Here is a 24,120-nt window from a genome sequence, read left to right as displayed (position 1 = left end):
ATTCCAAAAACATGCTAGGTTAATTGGCGACTCCAAATTGTCCATAGGTATGAATGTGAGTGTGAATGGTTGTTTGTCTATATGTGCCCTGTGATTGGCTGGCCGCCAGTCCAGGGTGTACCCCGCCTCTCGCCCTAACACAGCTGGGATAGGCTCCAGCACCCCCGTGACCCTTGTGAGGAAAAAGCGGTAGAAAATAAATGAATGAATGAAAATGACACAGAGAGTGTTTTGAATCAGTCACTTCACTCGCATGTAAAGAGGAGTTCAGAACATTCATATACAATTCCATCAAGTAAATTTAGCTAGTTGGGACGTTTTCCGTGCATTGCAAAGAATCTTGTGGAAGGCCCTCCTGAAGTCTCGGTTAAAGATGGTGTATATGGCCGGGTTGAGGGCACTGTTGCAGTACCCGATCCAGAAGAAGAACTTGAACAGGGTATCAGGGATCTTACACGGAGCGCCACATGCGCCATACAGACTGTACGTGAAGAAGAACGGGAACCAGCATGCCACAAAGACGCCCATGACTACGGCGAGAACAAACGTCAACCTCTTCTCACGCGCTTGGGTTAGCTTGCAGCGGACGAGAGAACTTCGGTGTTTCCTCCGTGAAGTGAAGAAGTCGATGGATTTGCGAGGAACCGCGGTGGCTTCGTTGGCGTAAGTGTGGTTGTCAGTGGCGTTGCTGAAAGCAGAATCGGCAGCAGCGATGTCATCGTTGGTGGCATCAGCAGCTTTGGTTAACTTTTGGTGGACGCGGGAGGAGATGAAGAAGTCGACGGATTTGCGAGAAGTGACGGTGATGGGGTTCGAAGCTTGGGTCGGCTTTTGGTGGATGAGGGAGCTGCTGCATTTTCTTGGCAAAGCAAAGAGGTTGATGGATTTGGAAGGGTTTGTGGCGGCGTTGTTGTCGTTGGCAGAAGCGGTGTTGGCACCGACGGCGATGGCATCAGTGGTTTTGTCATAGTGAGCTGTGTGGGCACAAGAGGCATTGGTGTCAGGGTTTGCAGTGGCGTTGATGAAAGTGGGGTTGTCGGTACCAAGGATGTCGGATTCAGTGTAAGAACTGTTGCTGCCCGTGGTGGTGGTGGTCTTGGCAGCGGCATTGCCAACTGTAGGGACGTCATTGGCATAGGCGCTGGTGCCTTTGGCATCGACGGCTGCAGCGATAGTGCTGGCATCAGTGGTGCTGTCAGAGTAAGCGGTCTTGGCATAAGTGCCATTGGTGGCGTTGACACCATTAGATTCAACGTAAGCAGCCTTGCTATCCGTGACGGACGCATTGGCAGTTGTGTCATTGGTGGCATCAGCCTTGGCATGGGCACCATCGCCATCAGTGACCATGATGTTGACTCCAGTGGCTTTGGCTGTGGCATCAGCCCTGGCCATGGCACCATCGCCATCACTGACCTTAGTGTTGACTCCAGTGGCTTTGGCTGTGGCATCAGCCCTGGCCTGGGCACCATCGCCATCACTGACCTTAGTGTTGACTCCAGTGGCTTTGGCTGTGGCATCAGCCCTGGCCTGGGCACCATCGCCAGCAGTGACCATGATGTTGACTCCAGTGGCTTTGACAGCGGCATCAGCCCTGGCATGGGCACCATCGTCATCAGTAACCTTGATATTGACTCCTGTGGCTTTGGCAGCGGCATCAGCCCTGGCATGGGCACCATCGCCATCAGCAGCATTGGAGTAAACGGCGGTCGTGTCAGTGGCAGCTTGGGTTAGCTTTTTGCTAACATGGAAACTGTGGTGTTTGCCCCATGAGGTAAAGAGGTTGAAAGTTTTGCAAGGATTTGTAGCAATGCTGTCAGCGACCTTGGCGTCGTTATTTGCGTTGCCGTAAGCGGTCTTGGTGTCCTCGTAAGCGCCGTTGCTGTTAGCGACAGTGGCATTGGCATTCTTGCCGTAAACAGTGGCAGCTGTGGACTGTTTCTGGCTCCTCCCGCCTGATGAGGAGCTGTCCATGTCTTCGGTGGCCGTTTGGTTGCTTTGCATGCCGTTATTCTTCTTCTCTGACATGCTCCTTGTTCTGGTTTTGGCCACCCGATAGATCCTGATGTAGACCAGAACCATGACGAGGCAGGGTGCATAGAAGGAGGCTGTGCTGGAGGCCAGGATGTACCAAGTGTCATCATTTAACTTGCATTGCTCCTCTGAATTCCTCTCAATCGTCAACAACGGTGGCGAGGAAATCATGGCTGAAATCAACCACACTGTTAAAATTACAGCCTTAATCCTCTTGGAAGTCCTTTTTAAATTATACTCCACCGCCTGCGTCACGGACCAGTAACGATCCAAGCTGATGGCGCACAAGTGTCCAATGGACGACGTGCAGAAAAGAACATCCAGCGCCAGATAGATGCCGCACCAAAGTTCCCCAAAGCTCCAGTAGCCCATGAGCTCGTTGGCCAGACTGAAGGGCATCACCAGGGCCGCCACCAGGACGTCAGCGGCAGCCAGCGAAACCAAGAAAAGGTTCTGAGGGGCTTTAAGAGCACGGCTGGTCAACACGGCGATCACCACCAGGATGTTGCCGACCACCGTGACAAAGATAAGACAGCTCACCAAGACAGCGATGCCCACCATGGACCACCACGAGGACGAAGACGAGGACGAGGATGAGGTTTGGTTGAAACAATCCATTGTGGTTTTCACGCTTATGTGATGTGTCGGCTCTGTGCGCTCCAGCTTGTGGTGCTGATTCTTGTGTCGGAGTCCCGCCCCCATCCTTCTGCTCTCTCATCACACTAAACACAATCTTTGATGATATGATCCATTTTTATTACAGCGAGCATGGATTTGTCTTCATAGAAATGGTCCACATACAAGATGTCACTCATCTCTTGGTTGTTTTTTTTCTTTTAAATATCTTTTTATTTGAATGTATGCTTTGTAAGTGTTTTTAATAATGACATTATTGTCATTATTATTATTATTATTATTATTACAGCTGTAACCCTCCTAAAAACATTAGAAATGAATTCATTAAAATATTTATGTAAAAACACGTATTACAGTTAAATTCATACTGAAATAAAAAATTGTGTTAATCAGTGAGGATTGCTAGATGGCATATTTATATTTTTAATTTATGTATTTAATTATGTTTGAAATTAGAAATGACTTCATTAAAATATTTATGTAAAAACATGTATTACAGTAAAAACATACTGTAAAAACACATATTTATGTAAAAACACGTATTACAGTTAAATTCATACTGTAATATGTGTTTTTACATAAATATTTTAATGAAGTCATTTCTAATTTCAAACATAATTAAATACATAAATTAAAAATATGAATATGCCATCTAGCAATCCTCACTGATTAACACATTTTTTTTAATTTCATTTGAATGTATTTTTTACAACAGTTTTTTAATAGTTCTAAATATGTTTATATTAATTATATAGATTTTCTATTTATGTAAATTACATGCATATAATGCTACATAAATTCAAATTCTATATGATATATGTGATGTATCTGTTATGAATAATTCATAACCTTATGAAAATACACAATTATGATAATGATAGATGAGATATAAATATGAGTATAATTTTCTGACAAGTTTCAAAATAAACTTGTATCAAACCTGAAACTCTTTTGAGATGTTTTTTTTTGTCACAGAACTTTGAAATGAAGTATAGTACTTTGGTGACAGAATACAATGTTAGTATTTTTATGGCCATGGCAAACCATACCATAAAGTGTTTCTTTTTTTGTATTTTTGTCATAAAAGGTAGCATTTCTGGCAAAATACAGTATACTAAACTATAACGTAATTACCATATTTTCCAGACTAAAAGAAGAAGAAAAGAAAACAGTTAGTGTACTTAAAACTGTTTATGTTACATAAACACTGGACAGCTTTTCTGTTCATGTTTATGTTCCATGTCGCTGGATAACCATTTTGTTAGCATATCTTACACCTATTCAGCCTGTTCTCTGTTATTTTATTAATGTTAGAACTTGACTTACTGCTGCGGCTTGAGAGTTTTAAGGTTCGACCCCAGGATGCAGAGATTAGGACCCAAATGCAGGTAAAAATGTATTTATTTTCGCTATGCAGCAGGATGGCGCACTAGCATAGCAAACTCAACACAAGACAATGAACCGACAAACAAAGGGAGCGTGTGACTTATACTCCAGTGCGACTTATGTATGTTTTTTTCTACCTACTTATGCATTTTTGGCCTTGTGCGACTTATAGTCCAGAAAATACAGTATGTCCCCATCTTACCTTCAGACTATGCTAGCGGTAGCCATATTTTCTCTCAAATAACCGTAAAAACCCGTGTTTATAAAGCCATACACAGGTTTCCTGTGTGAAAACATTCCATTTATTAAAATGTAATCGCCTTATCACGGTCTGGAAGCAGTTAGCCGCAATAAACAAGTACTGTAATAATATCAGCAAGATACCTAGCTAAGTAGTTAGCCTCTCCAATAGAGTCATTCTAAATTTAAAGGGGAAGTGCACTTTTGTGTAATTTTGCCCACCATTCCCAACCTTTATGTGAAACATAAAAAAGACATCGTATTTCTTTCCCTTTTCTGTGCATTATAACACCAGAAAACAAATTCAAATGAGCTAGCTCACAATGCACATCATCGGAACACATCTATTTCGACTATGAAGCCCTCTACCAACGTTGCATGATTTGATATCCATGCTGTGATCATGCATTAGCATGTACACTGATGATAACATGTAATAGTTGCAGTCTTGCCCTATTTCCATGATTTAAAACACCAGTTAGCGGATTGATACACATAGTTATGCTAGCTCTGTCAACAACAACAGCAGTGGCAACACATACATGCTGACGGCATCTTGTTGAGTCTCTGTAGCCAAATTGAGAGCTAGGTATCTACTCTTCTGTCTGTGAATGATGCTGAGACTAGCACTTAGCAAGGCGTCATGTTCGTCCGCCAGATAAAAATTGTGTTTTATGTAAGCTGCTACAATAATAATATGGCTGTAGCTTGGTTAATATACAAGTCAGTTAGTATGTAAATTGTTTTTTTTTTGTGAGGGTGTTAGCATCAAAGTAGGTATGTCACCAAACGTCTGTTGTTAGCCAGCTCATATTAACTTGTTTTCTTATGCTAGAATGCACAGAAAAGGGCAATAAATATGTATTCATGTTTCACATAAGGATTTGGAATGGTGGGCAAAATTTTTAAAAAGTGCAGTTTCCCTTTAAGAAAGACCAAAGAAATCAAAAACTTACCACTTCCACATGGAAAGAGAGGAGAACCTTTTTTTTACTCAATCTCAGCCATGGCATGATATATGTATTATTTATTAATATATATTAAGTAACTGGACATAGACAAGACAATAAAGGAGTCTTGGAGAAAAACAATTGGTTGCTCTTTCGCTGCTCTTTTTTCCTTCTTTCGGCGTGCAGCTGAGCATGAAACCGGCCCCATCGTTTTCACGCCTGCTGACTGCCAAGAACAAGTTAGCGCCTTACGTAACCACAACAACACATTTCACCTGCTGCTGCCTGTTACATTCACTTCAATGTCATACTTACTACGTTTGCATGTCTTTTACAACGTATTTGACGTCTACAAAAAGGTTTTCAGCAGACTTTGGAGAGAAATTCAAACACACTGCAAACCTACAGACTTTAAATAATCATTTTTAAAAATGAAAGTACAATAAACCCAAAATACACGTATTGTACAAATTATAAAAATAGTGTAAAATAGTAAAAGTATATTTTTAAAAAAAGTTTAAAATTATTAAATGTAAATTAATTAAAAGACATATATTTTTCATGTTTTTCAAAACAATTTGTACAATAATTAATGTCTAGAAAACCCCTGTAATATATTAATATACACAATATATAATATTATAATACTGATTTTATTTGCATACAGACTAGTTAAATACAAGATTATTAATAACAGCGGGCTGCACAGCGGACGAGTGGTTCCTCCCACAAAAACATTCTAGGTAAATTGGCCACTCCAAATTGTCCATAGGTATGAATGTGAGTGTGAATGGTTGTTTGTCTATATGTGCCCTGTGATTGGCTGGCGACCAGTCCAGGGTGTATAGGCTCCAGCACCCCCACGGGCCGCGACAAGCGATAAGCGGTAGAAAATGAATGACACCATCAGTGTGGGGGGGAGAATCAACTGTTTCTTTAATTGTTTTTTTAATATATGTTACGTATGATTAGCATAAGTCGCTACTGTCATTACAAATAATACAGGAATAATTTACAGTAGAACAAATAGTAGTCATGTATTTTTCCTCCTACATATGGTACACAGTACATGGTCCTTTCATATAATTTGTCATCAACATCACAGGAGAATATATTTACACATATCAAAAGTGTTTACATTTTTTAAATATATTAAATAATAATAATGATAGTTAGTAAAAAGTCACTCACAATGCAGAGTAAAAACATAAATGATATAATACACAAGGTCAATGCGGCGTCCCCTTCCTTCTCAGTTCCAGGGTGTGGAGACCCTCCTGGCGCCCCAAGGCATGCTGGGCACCCACCTTGTGGGCCGTCTCCGTGGCGGCGATGTCAATGTGGGCGTATTTGGTGGCACTCTTTTCTATCGTCGACACCCAAAAGACACAAAACACGACTTTCAAAAGGCGCAAGGGTGCATCTTGAGGGATATTTCTACCCAAAAATCCTCAACTTTTATAAGAACAATTTACCGGCTTTCACTAGATGAAAGTCTTAATGTAGCATACAGTAAGCACGGTATGGACGAATGTAAGTAACTGATAAGCCTACAGTATTGCCCTTATTCACAGTATTTATTGTGAGGTTCAGTTGCCACGACACATTCACCAGAAGAGGCCGCTACTCACAAACCACACAAGTCATGTTAATGTGAAACACTGAAAAAAAGTGCATTTGTTGTTTTAAATGTAATTAAGGTGTTTTTACTCACATTTTTGTCTCTGTGATGTGTTTATGTTTTTTTCCTCCAGTATTTTACAACATTACGTTTCGCTCATTATTGTTTGCATCGTGAGAAAAATAGTACGTAAAACATGTAGTCAGTTGACAGGAGCTTGTCGCGTGCTAAGCTTGTCTATGCCGGCGTGTGTGATAGCTCACGTTTCAATCTCATTCTACTTTATGGCGTCTTTGTTTACACATTTTGCCTTTGTCACTTCCTCTCCAGCTAGCTAGCTTTTGTCCCACGGGCAAGCTACAAGTGGCTGTCACGTTCAGGCTCACTTAACAATCTTGGTAGCTTGTATGCTAGCAGCTGATGTTGAGTAGTTCATCAAAGAATATTTGTTTCACCTATTAGTAATTTTATAAGTGTTTTATTCAAACATGAAGCCTGTATTTATATATTTACTGTCTATTTCAAAAGAAAAATCATATGAGGAAGAGTAGTAGTAGTACCGTTTACAATAATAGTAAAATAATAGTAAAACCTGCATAAAATGAGGACTGTTGATGTTATTCTTGTAATGCTAACTTTTTTTTTAATGGGGACATACTGTATATTGTTACAAACACCCAAAATTTGTAACATTTTTGGCCCATGTTGAGATTACTATTACAGACCCACAAAATGTGATGTAATGTCCTGCTCACAAAAAACAAATGGCGCAACACACCTCTTAAAGTCACGGCGCAACACGAGAACACGGCGAGTGCCGCATTTTCGTTAAATCCTTACTCGGTGCGGACCTTCGGGTGCTGTGTTCTTGCAGCTCCAGCTCCATGTAGTTGAGCTGCTTCTTGGACGTCGGACTCACTGGAATATTAACGTACGTCACAGAGTCACCGCGAGGCCTTTCGGCCAGCGGCGCCTCCGGTGGGAACGCTGCCGTTGTTCCTGCAAGACAGACGGCTCGAAAAAGTCAGCATCATACACCCTTACACTTCTAATACACCTAAAATGATGAAAGGCTAACAGCTAACATTAAGGCTACCAATAACGTCACTATGGATGACTACAAAGTGGGGTTGTATACACTGTATTATATTTTAGCATACATTAAAGTGTTTATGTAGTTTTTACTGTCCTATGCATTTTTGAAACACGATGTGAAATTGTGCACAGAACCTACACTAGGTCATAGTTTTATTAGGATCACTTAAAATTTTGTGACTTGGTAACAGTAAGAGAGATCTCAACAACTTTCAGGAAGTTCTGACATTTTTTCCCCTTGTGCCACAATCATTATGAACTACGTTTTTTCCAAAGTGGACAACATGAATATGTGGTGTTATAATCACCATACCATGCAACCTTGGTTGGCACCATTAATTTGTTCCAGAAGGTCCGACTGCAACCAAAATCTACATTAACCTAATACATTTTTCCCATAAAACACTAGAAAAGCACTCGGAGAGCACAGACCTTTGCCAAGTGCCATGTATGCTAATGTCAGCATGCTAACCACCTAGCCTGATAGTGCTAACTATCAAAAATTGCTAAAATGTTACTATGCTAATGTAATGCCAATGCAAGCTAAGTGCTACGTATTTGTACAGTATATGTATATGTATGAAAATGGCTAAAAACGCTGCTAGTTGGCTAGTGTTAACATGCCAACACCTAACATAATAGTGGTAATTGCTTACATAAGTGTCTACCTATGAAAACAACTAAAAATGTGACTATCATAGCGTTAGCATGCTAGCAATGTTAATATGATAAAGTTAGTATGCTAACATTCATTCATTCACGACGAGGGTCGTGGGGGTGCTGGAGCCTATCCCAGCTGTCTTCGGGCAAGAGGCAGGGTACACCCTGGACTGGTCGCCAGCCAATCACAGGGCACATATAGACAAACAACCATTCACACTCACATTCATACCTATGGACAATTTGGAGTCGTCAATTAACCTAGCATGTTTTTGGAATGTGGGAGGAAACCAGAGTACCCGGAGAAAACCCACGCATGCACGGGGAGAACATGCAAACTCCACACAGAGATACCCGAGGGTGGAATTGAACCCTGGTCTCCTAGCTGTGAGGTCTACGCGCTAACCACTAGAGTATGCTAACATGTATCACATTAATGCTAAGTGTTTATATGTGTCTAGCTATGAACATAGCAAGTAATGCTGTTCATAGTATACTAGTATGCTAGTATTATGCTATCACCTTGCATAATACTGTGAACTGTTGATATATTTGTCTACCCATGATTGCGCTGCGTGTGGTGGAATTAATAATGGAAATCCAACTAATGTGTTCTGTAAATCCCAAAATGTTTTTTATAGTTTTCGAAGACGACGTGATTCCTGACATGACTGAAAACAATTTTCAATAAAACAAATTCAATTAATGTCAAAATAACCTTAAGTGTTCATTAATCCTTTTCATTAATATTTATATGTATTTGGAATAACTTTATCCATACAAAACTCTAAAATATGTGAGAAAAAAAATATGAGGAAACCACCGATTACATCATCGATGAGGGACATAGCGTAGCCAACCATTTTTGCCATTTTGGAGGCTAGATAATAATATAAGGAAGGGCGTTTTGTGGTTAAAACATATAAAAAAACACAGTTAGCAGAGAATGCACACAAACAGAGGCAAAATTGGGGTGTACATTTTCTACATTAACTGAAAAACTTGCTAACCGGGGCCGACACTAATTGATGTTCCACTGTATTTTGCAGTGAAAATGCAATATTTTGACACAGCCGATTCATGTGGTTACATAGTTTGGCTGAACATCACCCCCTCGATCTGTCGCCTTTTTTCCAGAATGAATGAATAAATGATGGCTGTTTCGTGGTTGACTATGGACTATTATTGGTCAAAAAATAGTGCAAGACAAGTTATATGCCGTATTCTGGTCACTACGTACTTGAAAGATGCTTGTCAGGGCTGTACTGAATACTAATTTTTATTTTTTTTTATTGCTGTTAGCAACTTTCAAACTTACCTTCCGATTCTTGTAGCAACCTTTGACCGCAGTTGATCAGCTTGTGCTTATTTTTTTCGTCCGCCTGCAAGACAAAGCAGTCGATGTTGCTTAAATATGTACTGTTTTCATCATTATGCGATTTACCTAAGCTCACTGGTCACATAAAGCAATCCAGTACAAGTTTGCAAGAAATGTTGTAACTTCATCAAACTTGAAGAATAAATCTGTGCCAAAAAGTACATTTTCCAAATATTCCTGTGAATATTCTCATTCATCCAGGTCATTGTGTTCTTAGGGCACTGAATCGATCGCAACTGGACTGTTCAGGTTGTCTTAGAAGACGTTTCAGCGCATGGAATGGAATGCTAACGAAGGTGATATCAACCAAACCACCATAATTGGCCGCTAGGGGCACCACTCCACCGTATGCTAACGACCGCCATTGAGACCACTCAAGAGTGAAACCATTCCGGTCTGGATATGCACTCTCCTCCATACATTTTCTTCTGCTGGTCTGGGTCCAGGTTGCGAGGGTAGCAGTTTAGCAGTCGAGAAGCCCAAATTTCCTTGGCCACCACACCATGGTGTTCCAACGCCAGCTGTGACAGAAGATTCCTCCAGCGTGTCCTAGGTCTGCCGTGGGGCCTTTTTTTCCCTGCTGGGCCAACCTGGAATACCTCACCAGACTAGATGCCCGAGCCACTTCAACTGGCTCGTCTCGACCCGAGCCCCTCCCGGATGACCGAGCTCCTCACACTATGTCTTAGGGTGAGTCTAGCCACCCTGCGTGAGGAAACTAATTTCAGCCGCTTGTATTTACAATCTCGTTCTTTCGTTCATGGGCTTTGGGTCAGGTGAGGTGGGAATATAGATGGAACGGTTCAGACATTCAGAAGTTCAATCCAAAGAGAAGTCTGATTAGCACCCACATTTAAACCTTTATGATGCTGCCTCTTAAAAGCATTGACATCGACAATCATTAGGAATTAGAATCGAAATGAGCAATTGTTATCGGAACTGGAAATGTTGAAGATGATCATACCTCAGAGTTTCTCTCCATGATTTCGTAAGCAGGGTCAGCTCTCTGACGCTCCTCTCTGAGATGATGCCTTTTGTCTGGGGACAGGGAGGAGAAAAAGACAGTTATGATGAATGTCGTAATCGTGAATTAATTATGAATTCAGTCAGCACTGCGAGACAATTTGAGAACTTTGTGAGTGTCGCGCCCAACACGATTAATCAGATCCACAGTGAAACCAACAAAGCAAAAGGGAAGAGATGAAGGAGGAAAAGCAGCCCAAGGTCCAGTTGGAGAAGACAGAAGAAGACCTTACCTTCACTGTTCAATGTCTGACCATTCATGTCTTCATCTGGATCTTGACTGCCGCCTGCAATCTGGGGCACCTTTTTAGCATCATCATCTTCTGGACTTTCCTTCAGTTGCAGCCCTGTTAGAAAACTTTGCACTTCGCCAAAAATTTTACTCCTGCGCCTTAATACCGGAGGCGGGCCCCTCGGGAGTGGGTGGCAGCATGCCCCCAGACACTTTGAGCAGTTTTCGTAAATGTTTGTGGATGCATTTTTTCCAGATGGTGGGGTTTTGGGGAGTAATGGCGCAGGGGTCATGACTTCATACAGACTCCATCGGGTGAGTTTCCATTCCTTGGGGTAGCGCAGGAGTTGGGCGAAGAGGCTAGCTAGTTTATCTCGCCCCTTTTTGGCAGGCGGCGGTGATCCCTTACTTGGCTTCCCATCGGAACTGCGCGGTGATAATTTGTCAACAATTCGATCTGCTGTATGGGGGAAATATGACATTGGGCAGACCCGGGAAAGCCTTCACTGCGACTTTTCGACATTGAATCCCACATGGGCGGACGCCACAGATCATGCAATGACACATCCATGCAGGAATAAATGCATGCAGTGCTGCATTATGTGTGTTTCAGGTTATTATTGCACCCTACCTGGTAAAGCAGGTAATGCTGCCCCACTTGCAGAGTTGATGATGGGGGGCGGCGTCCCCTGTGAAAGGTTCAAATACAAACTATTGATAGCATTTTGTTGAAAAACCATAAAGACGAATGACAAAATGAGGCTTGCGGATGCAGAAATAAGGAAAAGCCGTTATTTTCCGTGTACTTTGGAAATTGTAGTACGCCAACCTTACCTGAAATCCACCGCATGTTGCACAGATGGTCACTACAGTTTTGGACGTAAGAGAGCTGCACATGCTACAGGATTCTGCACCATCTCCAATGGATGCCCCCCTCTTCCAATTCTCCCCTGAAGACCCGTGTGAGCAGACTGGTGGTATTTTTGAGCTTGACCCCTTTAACGATTCTGTCAATGGACTTTGGTGATCAGTGTCCACCGTCTGCCCACCTTCCCCCTGGAGCAGATTCCTTGGGGTGTCGTACAGGTACCTGAGGGATGTTGGTACCTTGTACTGGAGTTCTCTACCTTTAGGGCAACAACAAGGACTCAGGTCTTGAGCCAAACGTGGCGGCAGGCTAAAAACTGAACCAAAGTCCTCACTAATGTCCAGACTTCCAGTGTATGAGGAGAAACTTCCAGAATACGAGGAATGGCTTGCAGTTGCGATACCGCTATCAGAGGAGCTCTGGCGACCGATTTCCTGCAGCTGTCTTGGGGCTTTGACGCCCAGATTGTGGCCACCGCCCTGGTTGGCGGATAGTTTCTCTCCGTTCCCTTTAGTAGGGTGGTTGTCCGATAGATTGGTGGTTGGCGGTTCGGTCCAAATGGCCAAACGGCTTGAAATGCTGCAATCTGATTGGCTGTTGTCCGAGGCGTCAGATGAACCCGATATGCTGCGGTCATCACCGCTCACTGCGGAGTACACTACAAAAAAATAACACCATATAAGGTCTTTAAATATTAACAACAGTAGCGTAGCATATAACGTACCCGTGCTGTTCCGATTCGAGAGCATGCTAAGCCGCTTTTCCAGTTCCTGTGTCTCATGGTTCAACCTTTCCTCTGAGTTGGCCTGACTGGTGCCGGGATCTGCCAACAAAGCGGAAATCAAATTAAGGGAGTGGGGCAAAAATTGATAAAGAATAGGGATGCTCCGATTAGGTTTTATGTCGCAGATTCCGAAACCGATTATCAATGAGTGGGAAGTGGCATTGCTTGTTTGTTATAAAAACTGTTGTGAAAAGCCACATTTGGAGTCTGAAGATGAGAAGCTAGGCGTTTCTAGCTAGTTAGCTGCAGCCAGTAACCGCTAGGCAAAGCGTGTAAGGAAAGATGCAACAGAAGTCAAACACCTACAAAACACTTTGGAATAGCTAGCATAGCCTGTGTTAAATTGTCAAACTGATTTGAGGTTTTATCGACTAGTGTTGATTCTTGACAAAGTGTATTCCTTGTGGGTTTTATACGTACGTGACACAGCACACATCCATGTCGTGTTTGTGTTGTCGTGACATGAACTGTCACCGCAGCATCCTGATTGGTTTTTGTGACTGGCGTTGAAAGGCATTTACGTATCAGCATGTTCCAGTCACAGTCTTTTATGGAAATCATCCGGTGGCCAAAAGGGTCATCCCTAATAAAGAGCTGTATTTGTGTTTGTTGTTAGCTAGCTATTTTCTGGTTCATGGAATAGGACATAAAACATTAGGATTGGACCCTCCAGGTCAAAGATGACTTGCTGATGAAGACAACTGAAATGCATATGCAGAAACAACTGCATTGAAAGCACAGATGGAAGAAAATTATTAGTATATTACTACGATTATCGATGACATCGGGTGTTCAGACCCATGCGTTTTGGCCGCAACAGCCTGTGTTTTTATTTTAATGTTTAATGTTTTAATGTTTGTGTGTCTCACCAAACATTACAGGAGAGTGACATTTTAGATATTAGTATGACGCTTTGAAAGCCATGTAAAATACTTTGGAAATATCAACAAGCTCCCAGCACACGCCAAACGTCACCACCCACACACGCTAAAGCTAGTTGTAATGTTAGCAGGCTAGGAAGAATTTCAAGCTTTATAGTACATGTAGATCTTTGGGACTGAGAAAGTGCGAGCACCCCTCACATAGAATCACGTAAAATGTTCAAAGGAGCCTTTCTATCATTGTTGAAGACCAAAAATGTACTTCCCGGGTTATGAAAAACAAAAACAGAGGGAACAAAAAACTTAGTTGACCGAAAAAAATCCTCATCATCACTCGTAATCCCGAACAAAGTAGTAAAAAAAAGCTTTCCATCAAGCTTAGCAAACACTGGCATTTTTTTGCCCTGGCGCACTATGCTAACAAGTAGTATAAAGTGTGTCAAACCTGTTAAAAATATATTCTCTCCATTGAGAATGACCCGCATGCTAACCGCTAACCTTGACAGGCGATCAATACACACAATGTTGATTGAATTAGAACAAAAACACCTTGTGTTTACGACACGGTCATGTGAGCAAGCAACGTCCTTGGACAGGCTAGCATAAAGGGTCGCACGCTATTAATAGCGCTGCGAGTAGAGCCCATACACAAGCACTAGATTTAATGTTTGGCACCACCTTTACCTTCATTTATTTACAGTATTTACATGACATTATATTTACACTGTAAATATATTCATGAATATATTCTATTTTCTATACAGTATTGTTTTGTAATGTACTGTGATACAATTTTTTTACCCATAGTTTACCTTTCTTCCAAATGTATTTTATATGTAATTCAGAGCAGTGATTAAATGGATAAGATTGCTTTAATCCATCATTCTATTATTTTACTATAATTATTTTATGAATAAGTTTTTATTTTACTTCTGCATTAATCTTAAATAATTATTAAAAAAATAACCAAAATACATAGTCCTTTCCTATCAACATTTGAGAAAAAGGTTAATATTAAGAAAAATTTGGGATGTGAATCAGTATCCCTGATTATTATTTACGTCTAGTACCAAATATTTAGTTGTATTTTTTCACATCAAACGACCATAAAAAACTACATTTTAATTTAAGGGAAAATGGATTTAAAATTATTTTTTAAATTATGAATAAAGCGGATTGGATTGGCTCATTCTTATGAGTGCGTATACTGTGTGTATGTATACTGTATATATAATTTACACCCAGCCTGGTAAACAATCTTTCCTTAAAAATACTTGCATGTGTAATTTGTATTTATGGATTTTATTTAGTTTAAGAGGCATTAAAAGGCTAGAACGTGTAGAATGGCATGTCTAATCTGGGGTCGGGAGGTGTCGGAATGCTTGCCGATGATGTTACATAAATACCTCTGGTGATTTAGGAGGCTTTTGTCTGTGCGGACCCTCACTTCTATTTATTCTTTGACACTAATAAGCCCCTCTGAGCAAGACCCCCACGGGGGTACATGCCCGCCTCCCCAGCCACCCACTCATTGACCCAACACTTTTCCTGTCATGTTGGTGTTGGGAAAATGGGGGAGGTGTTGAAAGTGGGCAGCATGCTAGGAGATATTTGTAGAAATAATCATAAAAATGAAGCCAAGCTATGACATCATGACGGTGGAACCTTGGTTAGCGTCATTATTTCCTTCCAGTCCAACTCTAACTGAAACCGACTCTAACCAAATCCATTTCTCCCGTAAGAAATCATGTCAAACCGATTTATGCATTCCAGAAAGCCAAAACAATTACAACAAAACATGTTTTTATAGTTTAGAAAAAAAGAAAGAAGAATACAGGTGGCATATTAACAACACAAGACATGCTAACCGGAGAATACACGTAAACTAAGGCAAAATTGTAGCCAAAAATACATCCTGTGTTTTTTTGTGCAAGAAGAGCCGCACAAGCAAAAAACCTAATACACAACATTTTGTGGCGCCGCCAATTAGGTAATTTGGTAGACTGCGCTGCGCCAAAATTAGGGGAGTTGTCCACATTTTCAGCTTGGCGCAGTGACAATTGACAAAGCAGTGACAAAGCAGCGAGCTAGCTCCGGCCCAGTCTATTCTTGGCGCAGGCAAAGCGCACCCTGCGCAATGGTACATTGGCTGACAGGCACACAGTGCGCACACATCACCAAAACCTCACAGGTGGGTTTTTCAGAGTGTCAAGCACATTTCAATGCAACCAGCAACCACAATTTAATGTAGGCGTGTGAACCAGCACATCCATTTTTGTATTCATTGTCCCATCACATCTGATATCACATCAAAGACTTCAAAGACTGCTTAATGGGAACTCAACCTGATGGCAGCTGAAAGTATGAGGCCAACCACGACCGGTTCTACACTGGGGAGGGGGGCTCAACACCCCCCTAAATAAATGACTTGCCTCTCCCAAATCAACATTAAACTACACCAGACAGATCCACTCATTGCTAGACTTGTTTGGCATGCCCTACCCCAATTGTGGCAAATTAGTAAAACGTGGATAGCGCAGCTGTTAAGAGTGCTTCCACACCCAGAGATGGTTGGGTTCAATTCCTGATTTGAACATTGTATTTTTTAGCGTATATTCACAGCGTTTCAGTCCAGCTTCAGCTTCCGAACGGCTCCTGTGTTCATTCAAAATTTTGATTTTCGCTTTTCCGTTTCGCTTCAGCTTTTCAGAATTCACACGCAATGTCTGCTGACATTGCATCATCTACTTTCTTGTAAACTTAAGAAAGGGTTTCAAACAAAGTGGTGAAGAAGGCCAAAGGAACAAGGCACAAACTTACCACTTCCACACGGAATGGGAGAAACTTTTTTTCACTCTGTAGGGTCATGTAAAAAGGCATTTCTCATACATGTAACATGACTGCTGCCTTGTGGCCACAATACTATATACGATTCAATACACATCTCGATGCACTGCCAGCACTACATGGAATACATGGAATTTTCAGGTGATACGATGCGATATGATAATCATCTAGTTCAAATCAATGCAATCCGATATGATATGGTGCAATTTCTTGCAATATGATGCAATTCAACATGATGCAAATAAGCAAAGGGGAAAAAATGGAATTCAGTATGGTCCTACAAAAAGGATTTGGCTTTATTCCTTCTAGGCACTTGGCAGTAAATTCAACTAAAGTGCTGTTTGTCTTTTTTTTTTACTATGCACCACTTCTTGATCATTCTTTTTGCCATCTTAAAACACCAACCACTTTTCAAAAACAACTTTCCTCACATTTTCACATTGGCTATTGCAATTACAATAGCAGTGGTTCAGTGGTGGAGTAAAACAATTAAACAATAATTACTGCTGTAAAAAATACAGTACACGGCAGCAACAAAATTAAAGTGACACTTTCAACAGTGCAATCAATGTTTGTTTATATTCCTGTGTGTAAAACATACTGCTAATATGAATGCACTAGGAGGTAGGCTAATATAGTAGTGAGGAGCAGAAAGTGTAAACTTAAACCCTTTTAAAATTGTTTCAAAAATCAGGAAGAAGCCAACTGCTCTGCTGTTCTAATGTCACCTGCTGTTCTGAACAAACCTTCAGAGGGGGGGACACTTGTTGCTGGGACGGACAAATAGATCCTGGATAATTTGGAAAGCAGCGCAAGATCCACTGACCTGATTTGCTTGTTTTTTCCTCAGTGTCCGATTAGGAACTAGACAGGGAGGCGGCGGTAGACTTGTCCGTGTTGTGGTGTCCCCATTTTAAGGGGGTCTGCATGTTTGTCGTGCTGCCGTTGTACGGCTTCTTAATGTGTCATTCTTTGCAAATGACGGACATTTTGTCAAGCTTTCCGTCGTGTTTCCAAACATACCATTTAAAGACAGGAAATAATGATGGTGCATTCATTGCACTTGGGGAACAGCATATGGGTGGGAAGTTGAACATGAATAAAACGGTCCTTGCACCACATCAAGATGAATCTAGATTTCACCCGTCAATTGCATCGATACACAGTGAATGAGCCGATGCCCTTGCATCGCGCACATGCAAATCAATGTATCAATTAATATTGATTATTTTCCACACCCTTACTTCATACAGTACATTCAGTACTTGTATTTCAATATGTTTGGACTAATAGTCTGACTAATAGTCTGACTAATAATTTGACTATTAGTCTACCACGAACAGCCATCATTAATTCATGAATTAATTTCTGAAAAATTATGATATAACGAGGGAGCGATAACCAAACCACATAGAAGATGGATTGTAGTGATGGTCGAAAATGTTCAGAATTTGACCTCGGAAGAGATTATTTTGTTATATCCTCTGGGAAAAAATTGTGTGGAACTCTGCAGTTCAAACAAACAATGCTCTAGAACGTTCCTCTAGAGAGATTCCATGGTAGTTTCATTTTCTATACATAGATGCTTGAGCTTGATTTAAGGCCGCCACTCCAATTGCCACAGAGGATTAGCCAATTATGTATTAAGCAGCTGCCAGTCCATCCTCGGCCAAGAATGGTTAGATTCGAGGAAGAACCGGGCTACGTGTAACACCTGGTACCAACCTGGCAGAACTGGCCTCAGTCCAAACGGGCCCCTGGTGGGGGAGATTCCTCGGACGATGCAGTCAAACAGGAAGCTGATCTGCTCGCTCTCGGATGACGAAAGCAGGAAAACGCCAGACCCTGTGGGAGAAAACAGGGTAGATGCAAAAGCTCCAAAACAGCAAAATGCTACGATAACAGGCTGGCCTCTAATGAGACTTCGGAGATCAAAGGTCACCTGTTGTCCCTGAGGCCACCCATGGCAAAGGGTGCTCTACTCAATCACATTCGCAACATTTCAAAGTTTAAAGATCGGCGGAATTGTCGGCACTACTCCAAAGTGTCAATAGATTCATATTCATTCATTCATTTTCTACCGCTTATCCTCACGAGGGGTGCTGGAGCCTATCCCAGCTGTCTTCGGGCGAGAGGCGGGGTACACCCTGGACTGGTGGCCAGCCAATCACAGGGCACATTTAGATAAACAACCATTCCCACTCGCATTCATACCTATGGACAATTTGGAGTCACCAATTAATCTAGCATGTTTTTGGAATGTGGGAGGAATTCGGAGTCCACACAGAGATGCTAGGTCTCCTAGCTGTGAGGTCTACACGCTAACCACTTGATCGCCGTGCAATGTCAAATAGTGTTTATGTCACGATTGTGACAGCTCGTTTTAGTTCCTTTTCCTCTGTTCCTCGTTAATGCCCTTATTTTGTATTCACTTCCTCTGTTGCTCTGTTCTGTTTTCCGTTCCTTTCAATTATCTCCTGCACCTGTTTCCTATTTTCTGTTGCCTATTTAGTTCAGGTGCACGCTCCTTCCTTTGTTGGTTCATTGCCATGTTTGAGTTTGCCATGCTAGTGCATTGTTCTACTGCATAGCACAATTAAATATATTTTTACCTGCATTTGGGTCCTTATCTCTGCATCCTGGGGTCGAACCGTAAAACTCACAAGCCGGAACGTGACAGTTTATGTCAAATAAACACTATTGAATTATCAGTTTCAACATTAGAATTCTAATTGTTTATTAAATATTCTGCATATTAGGCCAATTATGTTATTTTATGATTTATTCCCTTATGTGGAGGGATGCTCAATATTGACTTTTTACCAATATCCGGTATTGTCTGGCGCAGAGCAGCTGCTGGTCATTCCCCATTAACCCCAGAGACGCTGAGAGTCCAATGGGCGGGACAAAGCCCAGCATTTATCCAATGTCCAGTTTTGCGCAGTGGAACAACCTACTCTATGCTTCCCAATTGCAATCAGTAGACGCTCAGCGTCTGACAGTGTTAAAGCGCCGTGGCGCTGCAAGGATAATTGAGAAGGAAGTGGTATTCATAAGATGGAGGTATTCTTGCGCATATTCAGTCAATGAAATGTACACACAGCAGTACATAAGCTCAGCTTCCCTTGCTGTCTTAGAGCAATCACCACCAGTCTGGCACTTAATTACAGATGCTGACGTTAACTGATTGGCAGCAGCATTAAAAAAAATCATGACATGACATGACATGACACCGTCACGTCAACGTGTTAATGTTAATATGTTAATGTTAATATATAATAATTAAGGTCAGTCGCAATGAAATTCAACTTATATGCAAGAATCCTCTGTTCTATAGAGGAACGATCAACCTTGGTGAAGAGTCCTTTTAACAATTGTACAACACTTAAAAACCTAAAAATGCCACCCGGTTGCTAGCATCAGTTCTCTTACAGTAACCGCAGCGTGTTCCTCCCTCAAAGACAAATCCATTGGGTACGGGTCCGTATCTGCGTAGATCTGGAAGGTTCCAGTGGCCGAAGACGACAGGGGGGACATCCCGAACGAGGGCCAGCAAGTTGTTGCAGAGGTGAAGGGTAGCTGGTCCGCTTTCTAACTTGGTCCCTGCAAGGACTCCGACGTTGAACATGTGAACTGGCAACACAGAAAATGGTCACTGTCTCAGGGTGGCCTCCGTGTGGCCGTATACGCTCCCTACAAAATGTCCACCAGCTGCATCCACCAACTCACCTCTCAGGATTAAATACAAAGCTTTAATGTAAGAATCTACGCCTACAACCTGTCAGGTGACTTTTCTGTAGTAGTCGACAAAACACATGAAGACATTCCACTGGACCACGGCCACCTGCTATTAATGGCGCCTCTTAGTTTCTCTTACGTAACATACTGTACAATGTTCCTCTATAGTAGACACAGTGCTATACATGCTCTGATGACAACTCCAAAACCTGGACTAGAAAGGTCCAAATTTATGATTAGTCAGGAGGTACACTGCTGTCGACTCCCAAACTTGGTCTGGAAAGATCTAACGTTGCTATCAATCCGCAAGTGCGCCCTTGTTAATGCCAAAATCAGATGGTATATCACTGTCAATTCCAGAACTAATTTAGAAAGCTCTGAAACGTATGACTACTCAGTTCCTACACACCTGTCAACTGACAAACACGATCTAGAAAAGTCTGAACCTGCAAATAATAAGCTGGAACGCACCTGTCAACTCCAAGACTTAGTAAAGATCTGAAATCTGCTGGTTCACAAGTGTCAACTCCCAAACATGATCTAGAATTATCTGAACCTGCAACTAATAACCTGGAACTCCTAAACCTGGTTTGAAAAGGTCTGATTGTGACTTGCCAACTGGAATGCTCACGTCAACTCCAAAACGTAGTCAGTAAAGGTCTGAAATCTGCTGGTACACGCCTGTCAACTCCCAAACCTGTTCTAGAAAGGTCCAAGGGTACAAGTCGTCAGGAGGTATACTCCTGTTGACTCCCATCCCGTTGACTTGATCTAGAAAGGTTCGATCATGACTGGCCAGCTGGTACGCTCTAACTTTAAAACTTAAGTCTGTAATTGTCTGAAATCAGCTGATACGCATCTGTCGACTCCCAAATTTGGTCTAGAAATCAGAATCAGAAAAAAATCAGAAATCAGAAATTGTTTTATTGCCAGTTTTGATCAAACATATACTAGGAATTTGTTTTGGTGAAATAGGTGCAGACACATCTCTGACATTGCTACCAATCTGTTGTCTTAGACTGTATCTCTGTCTCTTGATAACGCCCGAAATCAGATGGTATACGACTGTCGACACCCAATCTAATCTAGAAAGATCAAAATCTTATGACTACTCAGTTGTTACACTCCTGTCAACTCCAAAACTTGGTCTAGAAAGGTTTGATCATGACTAGCCAGCTGGAACACTCTAACTTTAAAACTTGTTGTCTGATATCAGCTAATATCAGCTAGGCATGTGTCAACTCCCAAACCTCGTCTACAACGGTCCAAACTTACAACTAGTCAGGATGTACACTCCTGTCGACTCCCAAATTTTGGTCTGACCCTGCGAGTCGTCAACCGGTACACTCCTGTCAACTCTAAACCCCGATCAGGAAATGTCCAAAAGTCCCAACCTCAATGTGTCCTCACCTTCTCCCAGGCTGTAACGCAGACGCACCTCCCACGCCTGCAGGGCGTCCTTACTGTCGAAGCCCAGCAGCACCGCCTGGTTGAGGCAGAGAATAGCCAGCGTGAAGGCCACGTCCTCATAGCACTGTCCTGTTTCCAGGCCGCAGATGTCCTCCAGGGTTATGGCGGCACGCTCCTTGTTGCCCTCGGCTTTGTCCGACTTGTCTTTGAAAACCAGCAAGACCAGGCAATCTGAAGGAGACCAAAGAGTCCATGTGAGTCCACGTGTCCTCAATGTCAATTTACAAGTGTGTGCGTGCATGCATGTGTGTGTCCTACCTCTAACGCGACAGCTGTGACAACATGGACATACTGACAAGGGCTTCGTTTGTCCCAAATCTTTTGTCTGTACTGTTATGTTGGGTGTCAAGTAGAACCATATAGTAGGTTGCTAAAGAGTGCATGGTATGCACGTGGACTAGCGTTGATTTGTGCTCGCGCTTGTATGCTTGTATGTAGCATGCTAATAGTCAGAATGTTAGCACTGCTTGCATTTTAAACCACTTTTTCAAAGGACTTTTTTTAAAATAAACTTATGTACTGAATAGTGTTATCAGGCGAGGTGTTAGCATGCTAACAGCTAGCATTGTAAACATGCTAATGTTGGCATTTTAGGCATTTTCTCAGGTATTAACTTACAAAGACACCTGGTGTTATCATGCTAGGTGTTAACATGTTAACTGTTCATTAAGCAACAAATCATTGTTAACATAGCATGGTAACATTTTAGCCAATTTCTCAGATATTAACTTGCATAAACACAGCACTATCACACTAGATATTAACATACTAACAGTTAGCATATAATCATTGCCAACATGATAGCATTAGCATGCTAGCATTTTTAACCACGTTCATAAGTACAAGCCTATGAAGAAACTTAGTGTTACATGAGGTGTTAAAATGTTAACAGTTAGCATGCTAGCATTGTAAACATGTTATCAATAGCATGTTCGCTATTTTTACAGTTGTTAACTCACACGGACACTTTGCGCTATCATGCTAGCTGTTAGCACGCTAGCTACGGCACTTCAGTCTGCTGCCAGCTCATTGCACGTCATTTCTCCTGAAATTGCACATTTCTAGTTGTTAATTGTATTATTGTTATAGCTCATATTTTTATGACTATTAAGTATTACTGTCTCAGTACAGTATCAATGTGGCTGTTAATACGATCTATGGTCTCTCGCTGTCTTGTCCCCATAATCCCTCCTGTCTCTTCTTCTCTATCCCCTTATGTGCTGGTCCACACTTCTAATTAAAAAGCTATTTGCACTGTCGCAACTAATATGCATACATAAAAGACACACAACAAAAGGTATTTTTTTTTACTAATTAGTAAAAAGTCATAAATAAAAACATTTCGATTTGATGTCATGTACTGTTACAAGCAATACAATGTGCGCAATTTGTGTTTCTGACTAGTTGTATGCAAGTATGACAATGGCAAATAAATATTGGATTTCAAAAAACACATTTTGGTTATTTATGATTGCATGGTATGCACTGTTAGAATATGTGTTGAGAAAAGAGGCAATCATTGCACTTCTAGCTAGTTATTGCAAGGTTTAGGTTGGTTTAATTCACTTGACAAACACTGGACATTTCAACTACTTGTACATAATAAGTTTTTATGATTAGAAATGTATAATTCAAAACCTTCCGGTTGCATGACAGACACGGTGGCATCTAATATGCCCAGGATATGTTCTTACCTGCTACAGGCGACGGCTTGCGAAAGACGATCCACCTAGTTTTCCACTGTGGAACAATAACAGAACCGTTAAAGCGTAGTTTGAACTGATTTTTTGTTTTGGTTTCAGAATGAATGGAAACACCTTTTTCCCATCTCGGAGTCTGGCGTATCCCTCCACGACAACTGATTCCGTCATCTTCAGTCATGGTTCCTGACAGCTGCAAGAGTGGGCTGCCCGAATGAGGGTCACTTTCAAAATAGCTCCAAAGCCCGGGGGGCGATAAAGTCCACGCCCCAACTAAGACCACCCCAACCCTAAGCCTCACCTCCTCGTCCTCTTACAACAACAACAACAACATGGAAACTGGCGTGCAAACTATACCACCTGGGAAGAAACACATGCTTGGAATGCCACAGGGTCATAGGACACACATGCAAGGTTAGAGCAAGAAAAAAACTGCAGTACTCATAGTCATGCAAAAGTACTCGTTTTAGCAGTAGTAATATGATGTGAAAGGAGCAATAATGACCTTAATGAAATAAAAGCTGTTGAACCTAATACTAAGAGGCAGAGAAAATCTGCAGTTTTGTGAGAAAAGATGTGA

The 24,120-nt window shown here is 41.7% G+C and overlaps 2 protein-coding genes across 6 annotated transcripts; both read right to left on the bottom strand.

The window, feature by feature from the left end:
* Positions 1–230: 230 nt before the first annotated feature.
* LOC131125220 (alpha-2C adrenergic receptor-like) lies at positions 231–2,715 on the bottom strand. Its single transcript, XM_078789118.1, has 2 exons — positions 1,934–2,715; positions 231–859 (listed from the first exon to the last, which is right to left on the bottom strand). Exons 1-2 carry the CDS (start codon positions 2,647–2,649, stop codon positions 292–294), a joined length of 1,284 nt encoding a protein of 427 aa, XP_078645244.1. The 5' UTR covers positions 2,650–2,715; the 3' UTR covers positions 231–291.
* A 3,447-nt stretch (positions 2,716–6,162) lies between these two features.
* LOC131125216 (protein Dok-7-like) lies at positions 6,163–24,081 on the bottom strand. 5 transcript variants are annotated; one of them, XM_058066530.2, is made up of 13 exons: positions 23,658–24,081; positions 23,535–23,580; positions 21,781–22,011; positions 20,065–20,265; positions 18,358–18,477; positions 12,845–12,943; positions 12,087–12,778; positions 11,884–11,941; positions 11,254–11,712; positions 10,962–11,035; positions 9,938–10,001; positions 7,705–7,863; positions 6,163–6,609 (listed from the first exon to the last, which is right to left on the bottom strand). In XM_058066530.2, exons 1-13 carry the CDS (start codon positions 23,709–23,711, stop codon positions 6,473–6,475), a joined length of 2,394 nt encoding a protein of 797 aa, XP_057922513.2. In that variant the 5' UTR covers positions 23,712–24,081; the 3' UTR covers positions 6,163–6,472. The 5 variants fall into 5 exon arrangements, with proteins under 5 accessions (XP_057922513.2, XP_057922517.2, XP_057922514.2 ...); XM_058066534.2 differs by having other exon boundaries at positions 7,716–7,863; XM_058066531.2 differs by having other exon boundaries at positions 11,254–11,709.
* Positions 24,082–24,120: the final 39 nt, after the last annotated feature.

The sequence above is a fragment of the Doryrhamphus excisus genome, linkage group LG2, assembly GCF_037039965.1.
Source record: "Doryrhamphus excisus strain RoL-2023G ecotype Guam linkage group LG2, RoL_Dexc_Guam_v1.1, whole genome shotgun sequence".
In the NCBI taxonomy this organism is placed as follows: Eukaryota; Metazoa; Chordata; class Actinopteri; order Syngnathiformes; family Syngnathidae; genus Doryrhamphus; species Doryrhamphus excisus.
This window is presented reverse-complemented; position numbering and strand designations above follow the sequence as displayed.